This window comes from Mus pahari, chromosome 2 (assembly GCF_900095145.1).
Source record: "Mus pahari chromosome 2, PAHARI_EIJ_v1.1, whole genome shotgun sequence".
NCBI classification, from domain to species: domain Eukaryota; kingdom Metazoa; phylum Chordata; class Mammalia; order Rodentia; family Muridae; genus Mus; species Mus pahari.
This window is the reverse complement of record NC_034591.1, coordinates 118,825,342-118,839,343: the sequence shown is the minus strand read 5'-3', so window position 1 is coordinate 118,839,343 and position 14,002 is coordinate 118,825,342. Positions and strand designations below refer to the sequence as shown.

The 14,002-nt window shown below is 40.4% G+C and overlaps 1 protein-coding gene across 1 annotated transcript in view; it reads left to right on the top strand.

Moving 5' to 3' along the window:
- Window positions 1-14,002, top strand: part of Cntn3 (contactin 3) — a 372,106-nt gene that overhangs the window by 330,529 nt on the left and 27,575 nt on the right. Inside the window, exons 14-19 of the mRNA XM_021190014.2 lie at window positions 1,720-1,837; window positions 2,607-2,765; window positions 2,859-3,008; window positions 4,472-4,542; window positions 7,036-7,270; window positions 10,868-10,983. Coding sequence (XP_021045673.1) covers window positions 1,720-1,837; window positions 2,607-2,765; window positions 2,859-3,008; window positions 4,472-4,542; window positions 7,036-7,270; window positions 10,868-10,983 — 849 coding nt within the window. The remainder of the gene's footprint in view (window positions 1-1,719; window positions 1,838-2,606; window positions 2,766-2,858; window positions 3,009-4,471; window positions 4,543-7,035; window positions 7,271-10,867; window positions 10,984-14,002) is intronic.

The window sequence follows — 14,002 nt, the reverse complement described above, 5'->3', positions numbered from 1 at the left end:
TGTTGTTCCACCTACAGGGTTGCAGCCCCCTTCAGGTACTTGGGTACTTTCTCTAGTTCCTCCATTGGGGACCCTGTGTTCCATCCAGTAGCTGGCTGGATGAACCTGACTGTAGTTCTTTGGTGAAATATTTTTTTGTCATTGTTTAGGTTTGTTTTATGCTCAAGCTTGGCTATTTCTCATTTTTTTATTCAGTAGTACCAAAAGTCAACAGAAGTCCAAATTCCCAACTCTAGTCTTCCTTACTCGTCCTAGAGCCAACAGCAGTCACGGTGTTTAAAAGATAGATCAAGATGACTGTGTATAAATTCCATATAAATTCTCTCTAACATGACTATTTCAAAATAAGAAAGTAAAGACAAAAGAATAGAGTCCTCACCCAGTCACCAGCCTCCAGACTTTGTTAAGAAGAAGAAATTTCTATGGAAATGATAACCATGCTCCTGTGAGTATGCAGAGCTCATAAAACCAGAGGAGTTTGGAAAGGTCAGCATGCAGGGATGGTTTCCTCCAGGGGAAACATTTCTAAATAACCCTGAGAAGGAAGAGAGGGAGGGAAGAAAACAAAAAAGTTCAACTGGATGAGAGTTAAATGTGCAAACTGAACAGTTTCTGGATTATCATTTAATTATAGCCATCAATCACCTGGCAGCGGCTTCTCCCTATACCCCAGAAATCCCATCTAAAGCCTCATGATCCAACCAGTGGAGAATACACAGCCCATTAACAGCTGTAAGCATGGGGAGCAATGTAAAAAATATTAGCCAGAACAGGGTTTCACGAACTACCTCAAATCAGAATAGTTGAGTCTCTCTTGCCACAAATTCTAGGTACCCAAGAGTAGAGTTTCTTTTAATTAATAAGATAAGCACTGGCTCTTCCCCTCTCCCAGGTTGAATGTGAAGTGAGGATCATTTCCAAAGGGCTTCTTCATCTTCCAGATGCTCATATGTCAGCCTTTATTTCCACTAACGTGGGAAACTGACCCACTCTTAGTCATTTTATGAATGTGAATTTATAGTCTTTTTAAATGAGGACCTTTTAAAGTTGAGCATTTAGATTCACATTTGTTCCATTAATTGGTATCAGGGGATGCCAACAAATGTCTTCTGAAAAATTGTTATTTATAAGGTTTAAAGTGTTTTAATTTCCTCTCTCTCTCTCTCTCTCTCTCTCTCTCTCTCTCTCTCTCTCTCTTTGAGGGGATTCATATTTCCTTGCTCTAAGTTCTGTGGCTTTTAAAGGAATTAGATGACTTTCGTCTTTTAAGCTCCAATATGTGGAGAAAGAAAAATGTTTCAACCGTGGTAATCCCCCTGCTGCGCTGTATTTATCTCCCACTAGGTACCCAAATGTTTCCTCCTCTTCTCAGGCAGATAATTGCAGTAGGGTTGCAACCAGAGAGAAAACTGAGCGGGTGCTAAGCAGTGGATATAAAAAGAAGTGTCGCCTGGTGGAAGCAAATAGAATCAGAGATGATAATCTCTGCCCTCATTTATGTTTGAAACCATAAATACCCAGTGAAATGCTTTCTGTGCATATAGAGATCTACCTGCCGTCATGCGTGCTCTTGAACTTCTCTTAGTTTCCATGCAACCTGTGATTCCTGTCTCCTGACTGCTTCCCACATTGTTTTCTCTAAACATGGATTGCCTCCCCTTCAAGATCCTTTGTGTTGTTTTAAGTGTAATATTGTTTCATCACCTGTTTCCCCAACAGAGTTCATCTGGTGATTTAATGATCAGGAACATTCAACTGAAACACAGTGGGAAGTACGTATGTATGGTGCAGACAGGGGTGGACAGCGTTTCCTCCGCAGCCGAGCTCATAGTGAGAGGTTAGTAAGAATTCCTTTTAGGTTGTCTCATAATGCTGTCCATGAGCATTCCTCACTGGTGGAAAGCCATAGTGGGATCCTCTACAAGAATGTCCATGACACCCATCAGCCAGAGGGTATGACGATAAGAATGTGTTTATTCAAAGAAATGAAAACATCAACTCTCCCCCCTTCAAATAGGACTCGCTATAATTGGCATTCCGTAGCTGCTGTCAAGCCAGTGTGGTTTTGAGCATCTCATTAAGTCAGCAAATGTATCTAATAGGGAAGAGAATGGGGTGTGTGCATATCTGTGTCCACAAGAAGAGCCATTATCCAGGCTGATGAGGAAATTCACCAACCTTGGTTGTTCTCTAGGTTACTGATTTACTGTGAGGCTGAAAAACAAATGTCCAAAGAATATCACAGAATAAAATACATTTAGGTAGCATGCCAATAAGTGTTTCACAGTAAAGCATCCCAGCTAAAGCAGAGGACAGTGACAGGACAAAGGTGCAGAGGGTGCTGAATTTAGAAAGGTACAAGGGTAGTGCTGAAAAGAGCCTCTGTAAGTAGATGCATGTTGTGAATCACGGCTTCCTATCTAGGTCTCAGATATAACAATGGGACTGTGCAAAAAGTGGTAGCTTTATTGCCAGCTAAATGGCCTCTTCCCTTAAGTGCTTTTGAAAGTGGGATCAGTTGGAGGTATTAAAAGTAATGACGTGAGCATTTTTGGTAGAAGATGATGGCGTTTATGGGATGCTCTCTGTGTTCTTGCCTCTGTTAGGTTCACCTGGGCCACCAGAAAATGTGAAGGTGGATGAAATTACAGACACAACAGCCCAGCTTTCTTGGACGGAAGGCACCGACAGTCACAGCCCAGTTATATCATATGCAGTCCAAGCTAGGACACCTTTCTCTGTGGGCTGGCAAACTGTCAGAACAGGTAAAGAAAGGGCAGCTACTTAGAAAAATATGTATCAACTGAGCACTGAAGTAGGCAGGCTCTTACTTTCTGAACCGTCTAACCTTCTTGTAGTACCTGAGGTCATTGATGGCAAGACACATACAGCTACTGTCGTGGAGTTAAACCCATGGGTGGAATATGAATTTCGCATTGTAGCCAGTAACAAAATCGGAGGTGGAGAACCCAGTTTACCCTCAGAAAAAGTAAGGACTGAAGAGGCAGGTTAGTGCTTTTGTTTTCTGAGTAATGGGTTAATAGATTTACCAGGGTATGTATTTCTATTAGCTCTGGTCTCCCAGCCACTGATCTGTCTCAATAATCCATTGTCACATTAATATGACCTTTCTAATGGCAGGCTTTGCTCTATGGCATTTATCAAAGGAAACACCTAAGAGATTCTGATGTAGTGTGACATTTCCAAGAGTTCAGTCAATCGTAGACAATTGTTAGTGTATGTTGAGTGAATATGGTTTAGTCACTTAAGGTTATAATTACTATCTGACATAGTTACCCGTTAGCAGAAGAAACACTGTTTTAATTTATAGGAAGCGCTGAAAAATTGATCTGCTAATACCACTGGCAGCTATGATGCTGCAAAACAGCATTCTGACACCATACCCAGCAAATGCACACAACCAATAAATGAGTAATCTGTTATGACCCCAGAGATGTTATTCACAAAAGCATCATGTTAAGGATTTATATGCGCCAACAATAAACATGTGCCACAAGGCTACTTTCATAATTCTATAAATATGCTATCATCAAAACTCAAAATTAGCAGGTAAACCTACTGTTCATTTAGAGACGCTCCTGGGGGATGGCAGGGCGAGGGGGGCATCAAGACTTCCCTTTCTACAATCAGTGGTATTGATTAAAATGAGACACGTGATACAGCAAACATAATCACTTTGGGCACTGAGCCAAAGGAGGCATGGACTAGTTGCACAAATTTAATAATGCCTTTTTCCTCAGGACACTACACACCTACCGTTTTTGCTAGGTGTTGTGGGAGACAGGTGCCATGCGTTCTGGCTCTCCTCTTCATTTGTTCACACAGTGTGTATGTAGAGTCCATCTGTCACACAGCCAGAAAATACAGCTGTGTGCATTACAAAGGCCCACCATAGAATTTAGATTCGAGTTTCATCTTAGGATTTACTAACCCAAAGGTTCTCATCATGAGTGAGCAAGCTGACATCTGTGGGAGTTTCATCAGGAACACTTCCCCTAGCAGGACCTGAGGTTTCCAGTCCCTGTGGCTCTTTCCAGAGCCTGCACCAGGCTGAGCCTTCCTTCTCCATCTGGAAGAATCCGGGCCATCCTGATTCCCTGGATATCCTGGGAATTCACCTTTCCTCATATTTCTGTCACCCGAGTGGCAGAGTAGCTTTCATTTGGGTTATATTTTTTTCTTACTATTACAGAGATTTCTGAATTATTTATGATTTCATGTAAATAATATAATTTGATGACTTTGCCAAAATTTTTTATAAATGCATATGAGTATAGTTTTGATGATCTTAATAAGATACAGAAATGTTCATATACACATGCATCTATATAATGTGTTTATAGTATGTCAATAACAAAACTCAATGATATGGCAAATAAGTAAATGAGTCTCCTTTCAGATATTACAGAATAAAAGTAGGGTTTTGCTTCTGTGTCTCTGACCTACCCAGCTCCAGAAATCGCACCTTCTGAGGTCAGCGGAGGAGGTGGAAGCCGATCTGAGCTAGTGATAACCTGGGATGTAAGTGTCTGGGCCACATCTTTCCCACCAGGATATTTCTCCTCATCCAATCTTCACAGCCTCCATCCATGTGATGATGACAGTGATGACAACAGCAACTACAATGATGACAATGATGATGGTGGTGGTGGTGCTGCTTTTGTGGGTGGCAGTAGCTTTGGTGCTGGTCTAGATACTGGTAGCAATGATGCCGGTATTGGTTCTGGTTATTGTGACATACTGGTGGCATTAGTGCCAGGAGTGGTATTGCTAAGTGATGCTGATGGTGATAAAACTAGAGCTGTTGCTAATTTTAGTGTTCTAGTGCTGGTGGATTGCCCAGGTGGAAAGGTAGAACTGTTGATCATGCTGCTGAAGGGGCTACTGTTGCCGCTCTTGATGTCACTAATGATGTTCATGTTTAGGGAACATGAGTTGAGTCTGGTGTTACTAACAGGAGAAGGATCTGGTGCTGAAACTGATGTTGCTGATGGTCCTGATGATTGTGGGAGTACTAATGGTTCATACTGTCTGATAGTGGTAGTATGAATGGCAGTGTTGACACTGATACTCCTGCTGATTTTAGTGATTCTTGTGGTACTAATGCTGAAGTTGATAGTGATAGGACTGTTGGTGTCACAGATAATATCCAATGCACTAGCTGTGTCACTATATATTAGTGGTGATAATGCTGATGGTAGTGGGGGGTGGTACTGATAGTAGTAGCAGTAGTAGTGCTGATAGTCTTGGTGGCAATGCAGATAATTGTGCTAGGTGTTAATGAGGATGTTTCTAGTGTCTCTGGCAGTAGTGCTGGTCACATTGATTCTGCTAGTGGTTGTAATGACAGCATTGGTAGTTCTAGTACTGGTGATGGAGCTAGTGGCATTGTGCTATATAACAGCATTGATGGTGGTGCTGGTGGTTATGTTTTACCAAAATGTCTATACTAATGGTGGTAGTGCTGATCAAATTAGAGGTCCCGGTACACGTGGTTGTGTAGCCAAACCAAGTCAAACTACTTCTGGTAGTAGTACATTTGGTGGTAATGGGAGTGATGCTGCTGTTTATTTTAGTGCTACCAATCCTCATGCTGATACTTGTGGAACTGTTGATATCACTAGTGTCCTAAGTCGTGATATTTCTAGTATTGGTTCTGTTGGTAGTATAAATGGTAGTAGTGCTCACAGTACTGCTGGTCATACTGTTTGGGTGATATTGGTGGTACTGGTGTAAATAGAAGTGTTTTCTGGAATGCTGGTCGTTCTGGTAGGACAATCTGTATTAATTTTGGTGGTTTGGGTGGTATTGGTGTTGTCAGTAGTAGTCGTGCTGTTGGAGTTTGTGGCATTGGTGATAGTAGGAGATCCAGAAATAATGATGTGTGAGTCAGGCGGGATGCTTTTACTAGTGGTGATATTATATAGTTGAAATAATAGATACTGCTAATTCAAGCAGTTCCAGCACTGATGAAGACGCTGGTGCACCTTGTAGCTTTGCTGCTAATATTGATGTTGTTGGTAGTAATTTTAGTGGTACCCGTATCTGGTGCTCCTGAATCTGGTCCATCATGCTACAGCAAGTGGTGGTGGTGGTGGTGCTATGGTGCTAGAGGCATTGATGCCAGTGGTGCTGCCCCTCCCCTGCTGCATCCTGTGCTAACTACTTTCCTGCTCATTTGCACATACTGTTTTCGTTCCATTCTTGTAATGTGGTGTCTATGAAAATTGCAAGGCCAGGGGATAATAAACAGCTTGATCAAAATCACTTGGCTCTTGACGTCCTTCTGAGAAGCAGGTGTTAACAGTTCACTCTTGTTTACCCTTAATTTTCTATGCAACCCTGTGTTTTCAATCGATGCCACACAGACCATCATGGGCTTGAGTGTCTAGTTTCTTTCTGGCAATTCTCTTAGCCTTAGCTTCATGTCACAATTAGAAAATACTATAACAATGAATTTAACACTTAAAGGACACTAGAGCTAAATTATCTGTAATTTGCAGATGTTAATAAGTAAAATGCCATTTTCCAATGGTGGATTATAGTGAGAAATTTTTACTTAATCATATATAATTTTGAATTTAGTGCCTTGTATTAACTTCCTTTACCTCTGTAATATTTTTATACTGTCAAAATATTCAAGTATGACCCTTTCTATACAATTAGCATTTATGAATTTGATTGTTCTTATTTGTCCTAAAATAATAGGCTTGCTTGAATGAGAGTTTATGTTATTAGAAACTCAGATTTAAACCATATTATATTCTAATATCTGAATAATCAAAATGATACAAATTCATTATCTGGATGTCTGTGAATGCGTGACATATGCCTGTTTAAGAGAAGCTCAGCTGACTGTCCCATGGTGCTTTTTCTCATTTTAAAGATGCATCTGATCAATTCCATATAGATCACTATTTAATGACTTTCAAGTCCACAAATGATATGCCCCATCATTTTTTTGCCCTGTTCTGACCTTATGTGTGAAGATGATTTAATGTCTTTTCTTTGTAGCCAGTCCCTGAAGAACTACAGAATGGAGGAGGTTTTGGGTATGTGGTTGCTTTCCGCCCACTTGGGGTTACCACGTGGATCCAGACAGTGGTGACATCCCCAGATAATCCAAGATACGTCTTTAGGAATGAAAGCATTGTGCCCTTTTCACCATATGAAGTTAAAGTGGGAGTTTACAATAACAAAGGTGAAGGACCCTTTAGCCCAGTGACAACCGTGTTCTCTGCAGAGGAAGGTATGGAAAACTATAGAGGTTTCAGTTCCAACCTCATAGATGTATTGTTCTTGATTTTGTTTAATTACATTAATAATGTTATTTACATTACAGTCATTGTCCCTCTTTTAGTCCCCCTCCCACAGTTCCTCATCCCACTCCTCCTCCCCCTTGCCTCTGAGAGGGTGCTCCTCTGCCACCAGACTTCCCCCACTTCCCTGGGGCCTCAAGTCTCTCCAGCATTAAGCATGTCTTCTCCCCACTGAGGCCAGACCAGGCAGACCTCTGCTATATATGTGGGAGAGACATCAGACTCACCCATGTATGTTCCTGGTTGGTGGATCTGTCTCTGGGAGCTCCCTAGGAGTCTGGGTTAGTTGAGACTGCTGGTCTTCCTGTGGCATGACTCTCCCCCTTCACCTTCTTCAGTCCTCCCCAAAATTTAACCATAAGTGTCCCTGACTTCAGTCCAATGGTCTGGAAATCAGTATGACGGTTCCTCAGAAACTTGGACATAGTACTACCAGAGGATCCAGCAATACCACTTCTGGGCATATACCCAGAAGATCTTCCAACTGGTAATAAAGACACATGCTCCACTATGTTCATAGCAGCCTTATTTATAATAGCCAGAAGCTGGAAAGAACCCAGATGTACCACAATAGATGAATGGATACAGAAAATGTGGTACATTTACACAATGGAGTACTACTCAGCTATTAAAAACAATGAATTTATGAAATTCTTGGGCAAATGGATGTATCTGGAGGATATCATCCTTAGTGAGGTAACCCAATCACAAAAGAAGTCACTAGATATGCACTCACTGATAAGAGATATTAGCCCAGAAACTTAGAATACCAAGATACAATTTCCAAAACACAAGAAAACCAAAAAGAAGGAAGACCAATGGGTGGATACTTCATTNCTCCTTAGAATAGGGAACAAAATACCCATAAAAGGAGTTACAGAGACAAAGTTTGGAGCTAAGACGAAGGATGGACTATCCAGAGACTACCCCTTCTGGGGATCCATCCCACCATCTGCCACCAAACCCAGACACTATTGCACATGCCAGAAAGATTCTGGTGAAGGGACCCTGATATAGCGGCCTCTTGTGAGGCTATGCCAGTGCCTGGCAAACACAGAAGTAGATGCACACAGTCAGCTATTGGATGGAACACAGGGCCCCCCAATGGAGGAGCTAGAGAAAGTACCCAAGGAGCTGAAGGTGTCTGCAACTCTATAGGTGGAACAAAAATATGAACTAACCAGTACCCCCAGAGCTCATGTCTCTAGCTGCATATGTAGCAGAAGATGTCCTAATCGGCCATCATTGGGAAGAGAGGCCCCTTGGTCTTGCAAAGTTTATATGACCCATAGAGGGGAATGCCAGGGCCAAGAAGTGGGAGTGAGTGGATAGGGGAGCAGGGTTGGGGGATGGTATAGGGAACATTCAGGATAGCATTTGAAATGTAAATGAAGAAAATATCTAATAAAATAATTTTAAAAAAAGAATTATAACAAAGTGAAAAAATGTGATTTGTGTAGTTTCCCATTATGATAAGAAAGTGTTATAAAGATGGATAGTATATGTAATTGTTAAAGCAGAAAAAAATCAATAGTTTTATGTGAGGAAAATTTATTGTAAGCCCAATATAATTAAACATTTATATCAGTGTTACCAAAAAAAATTGATGCATGTGATAAATGATTAGTCTTCATTTACAAATGGAAAATTGGAGCTTAATCAAAGTTGTGAATCAATTTGCTAAAATATATAGTAAATGGGGAAAAAAAAAACAATTTCACCCAGGGGACTTTGGCTTACCCGTTCTGAACTTATGACCTGTGATAGCATGTTGTCTCCCCTACTTTCCAAACCTGAGAGTAAATTATATTACATGGTTTAAAGATGAAAATTCCAATGTAGAGAGTTTCAGTAAAACTTCCCACCTAGTCTTATGTTTTTATATTCTATTCATGAGGAGGAATAAAGAAAGTTACAAAATATTTTCAAGTAAGAGATCCTAATATCTGTAGCCAGCCACATTTTCCAGAAACTACGAGACTTACAAGGGAAGAGCAGGGTTTAGGACGGGATGAAACAGGAAGTCTTTAGACACTTCCTACTTTTGCACCTACCTGAGCACCTAAAACCTGAGTGTTGGTGGTAGAAGGAAGAGATCCACAGCTTTCTGCTTATTTCTGCCTTGCTCACATCCCCTTTGCTGTCGCTGTTATTGTTTGACTTGCAACATGGTAAAATATCTTTATGTTCAGACATCAAAACCACAATTCTGGTTTGCTTTTAAAAAGGCAGGATATACGCTAGAAATATTCTATAGCACCTCACTGAGTCAAAACAAAATCCAATCAATACACCTACAAAGTAAACAACCCTAATCAAGCAGGCTCAGGTGATCTAATGCTGGAGATCCCCAGTGTTGGACTGGTGCTAAGTGTCTCTGTCCCAACCCTGAGAGTCTCTAAGAACCCACTGTGACCATCCTTAAACCCGGATTCTATTTCTGTCTCATGTTGCCATGGCTAATGATCAGGACCATTTAATGCAGAGATTGATGTTGGAGAGGAGACATTTTTGCTAAGAACCAGTCTCTTGGGAAAGGAGAATCTCTGTAAACCCTATAAAACCCAGGAATATTTGTTACAAAGAGGATTTCCAATGTAATAACATGGACAAGTCTTCACATTCTTTTGACAACATTTTCAGTCTATCTCATTTAAATCTCTGCTTCCTTTGGACCTAGACTAGAAAAGGCATATACTCCATCCTTATTAGTTAATGATCTTGACTTGGCCTTGGCCTGTATTTGGCATGATAATACATCAGGGGCATTTGTATGTAAAGTAGTTCCTAAGCAACTGATATGAGATGAAGGGGAAGTAAACAAAGACAGGATGAAGAGAACAAAATCATAGATGTAAGAGAAGAAGACATGAAAAATAAGAGCAGAGGATGAAGATGTAGGTAATAAAAACCTACTGACTATGATCTCACCATTTCCTAAGCAGAAAAATACCATCTATATTTTCAGATATGGTAAATAGCTTCAAACGTTTTATAGAAAAATAAATCTCTTCACCAGATCAATGTTTTATCATCATCGTCATCATCTAATGAGTCTCAACATATTTTTATTAGATACTTTTTCTACATTTCAAATGTTACCCCTTTCTTGGTTTCCCCTCTGAAAACACCCTCTCCCTTTTCCCTCTCCTCTCTCCCTTCTCCCCTGCTTACCAAGCCACCCACTCCTGCTTCCTGTTCCTGGCATTCCCCTACACTGGGGCATCGAGCCTTCACAGGACCAAGGGCCTCTCCTCCCATTGACGACTAACAAGGCCTTTAAATTAAAAAGTTACGGTGGTATATTCCTGTAATCATAGTTCTCTAGAACCAAGGCAGAATGGTTTTCATCAGTGCTAGGTCTGTCGAGATCACCTAAAGAATGCTAGGCCAGCTACATGGAAATACCCCGTCTCAAAAAATTGAATTGAAATTTGAAAAAATATACAATTTCAGATGATTTGCCAATTAATAGCCAACATTGTCACTGTAACCCTTTTGTTGTTCTTGTTGTTGTTTCTGAACAGAGCCTACAGTTGCCCCATCTCACATCTCTGCCCATAGCCTGTCTTCCTCAGAAATTGAAGTTTCTTGGAACACAATTCCCTGGAAGTTGAGCAATGGACATTTACTTGGCTATGAGGTAAGTCCTTTCATTTGATATCTCTTTACATGTTGCTACTACTTTCCTTCATTTCAAATTCTTATCATCAACATCTTAAATAAATACTATCTTTAGCTGAAATTTTCTTACTGGAAGATTCATTGTCCCATCTTCATATTTAACTATGCCAATTGCATAGAAATAATCAGTTGAGTGAAGAAGACTCATAAAGTAAATATAGTAGAAAGCCATGTAACCCAAATTTTTTACACTGGTTACTAAAATAATAACAGTGCAACTGACTGAACTGCAGTATCAATTATTTTTTTTATCAGGAAAGCATATTCTCCCAACCGTGCTTTCTGGTCTATTTTTTTGGTGTTCTTGTTATGTCATGAGATTCTCTTTTAATCTCTAGAGTATTTAGCTGTCTGTAACATAACTCTCACTTGCAGTGACCTCTGTATTTGGTGAAATAAGAACTATTTAAGGGAGGATACCTCTAGACCAAATAAGATGAAAGTTGAAATAAGTCAGCAAAACAAGAAACGTTTGAGTGGATTAGGACATCCCAGTTGGCAGAGTCCAAAGTGGTAGGAAAGGTTAGCCAGGAAATTTAAGGGGAAGCAAATAAACATGGAGGAACATAAGCATGTGAAAGACCTGGTGATTCAGACAGCCTTACATGGACATGTTAGTCCCATAGAGCTGCCTTCCTTCTACTTTTCCATCAGACCACGGACAGGTGTCCCAGGATAGTCATGTTATCGTAGACAACCGATCCAGAAGAAGTCTACCACAATCAGCTGGGCACTTTATCTGACCTGTGTAAGTAAGTTTTGTAGACATTCTACCCATTGAGGTGCTGTATCTGCTTCACAATGTACTTCGTGTTTTGCAAGCTAACAACAGAGGCAAGCTGGGCAAAGCATGGAAGATGAGATGGGACCAGATAGACTCCTACATCACTGTAAAGGATAAAGCAAACAAGAGCTTGTAGAACATTTATAAGAACACAACAGTAGAACCATTTGATAGCTACCTGAATCTAAAGTAGCCTTGATATTCCTTTCCACTTTGCCCTTATTCTCATTAAAGTCTCTTTATTTGAAGAGCTCCAAGGGTTTTTATTACTTGTAGCAAAACAAGGCTTGACTTGAATAAATATTAACAAGTGAATTAGAGAAAGGACAGGCACCAGAGCAATGATGCTCAAGATATAGGCCAGAGGCCACTTCCCCAGAATTGCCCCAGGGTTATCAGTAACCCTGAGCTCTGTAAACTCTCCTTACACTGGAGAAAAACATGGAGGCAATGTATATTTTCAGTATTAGAAAAGTGACAACTATTATGATCAAACCAGAAATAAAAGACACATTTAAGGAAAGGGAAATGGGGGATAAAGAGGGGGCCAGAGAAAGAGAATAGGAGTCCAGGCATCTAATTCTGCGCAGTGGATGGAAGCAGGACACCATGATAAAGAAGTGGCAGCAGCTCCCATGGGTCAGAAATCTGTGACATCAGAGAAGCTGTGTGGGCTGCAAGCAGGAGCTCAGCTGGAAAGCAATGGAAGTAAAACCAGGCCCAGTTGTGTGAGTGGTTTCCTAAGCTTTGTGATTTCAAGAAGTTGAACAAGGTAGCATACAGAAGGCATTTTTTAATAATAGATGGCTCATGATAATATATGAAGCATTTGGGAACTAGGTCTAAGGGGACTAATTAAGACCTTGTCAGTTTTGTTACAGTAGTCTCAAGCAGACACTTGAGCCCTGAGCTTTCTTGCTTAAAGGAGCATGAAGAAACTCAGAAAGACTTGAATCACCTGGCCTAGCACCGACTTGTATTTCTAGCAGTTTTTCCAAAGACTAAGAAATATCAGTAGATTGTTCTGTGTGTCATGGAGGGTGGTGAAAAAGAAAATATGGAAAATTTTGAGTCTTGATGGAAAACATTGTTTCACAATCCCCTAGCAGTGCCCAGGTTCATGGCAAGACCACAGAAGAGGACCCCTGTGGTCACTCAGCAGTGATTACACACTCACCAAGAAAATCTCTGCGTTGGTACAAATAAAGTTGTAAAGTCAAATGTCGCAAAATGATACCTGTCCCAACTCTGGAAAGGGAAACTAGAAGGGCTGTAATTGAAATTCCCATTAGATGAGCAGGACAAAGGATTCTGTTTTCAATCACAACTAGTCAAAGAAAAATCAACGTGTATACTTGACACTCTTAAGGTAGGAAACAAAGATGCTTGCTAACCTTGAATGCTTTTGCCCTTACAAACAAAATGTAGGATTATAAGTTCCAATATGACTGTACCTTGTGAAACACTTAAATGAGAGAATGTGACAGTTTGAACTCATGGGCATACAAAGTGTCTTGAGCGTGTTGGGTATTGTTAGCAGGTGGTATTGACATACTACTTGTGTCAATGAACACATATGTGTCCATGAACATGTGTTTGTACAGACCCTAAGTTGATGTTAAATACCCTCAGCTATTTCTTTCCACTTTACATTTATAAAAAGAATATCACTGACCCTAACTAGACTTCATCAGTTCAGTAAGACAAGCTGGCCAGGAAGTTCCAGATATCCACTTGTTTCTATGTCTGTGACATGGGCTTTAAGCATACAATTGAATTAATGACTGATACCATCTGCACCAACATTTTGAATTGAATTCTAGGGATTGAACTAAGTAGGGAACATGAGCCCTTTACAGTGTATATCATATCTCTGGCCCTGATTTTTTTTTATATTTTTTAAATATATAAATTTAACTGTTGAAGAATCAATCCAAAAATGACATTTATTGAAAGTGGATTTCATGTCAAAAAAGCATGTGGTTCATGAAAGTAAGAAAGGAAGAGAGAGAGAGAGAGAGAGAGAGAGAGAGAGAGAGAGAGAGAGAGAGGAGCGGAGGGGAGGGAGGGAGAGAGGGGAGGGAAGGGAAGGGAAGAGCGAGAGAAAGGAAGGAAGGAAGGAAGGAAGGAAGGAAGGAAGGAAGGAAGGAAGGAAGAAAGAAAGAAAGAAAGAAAGAAAGAAAGAAAGAAAGAA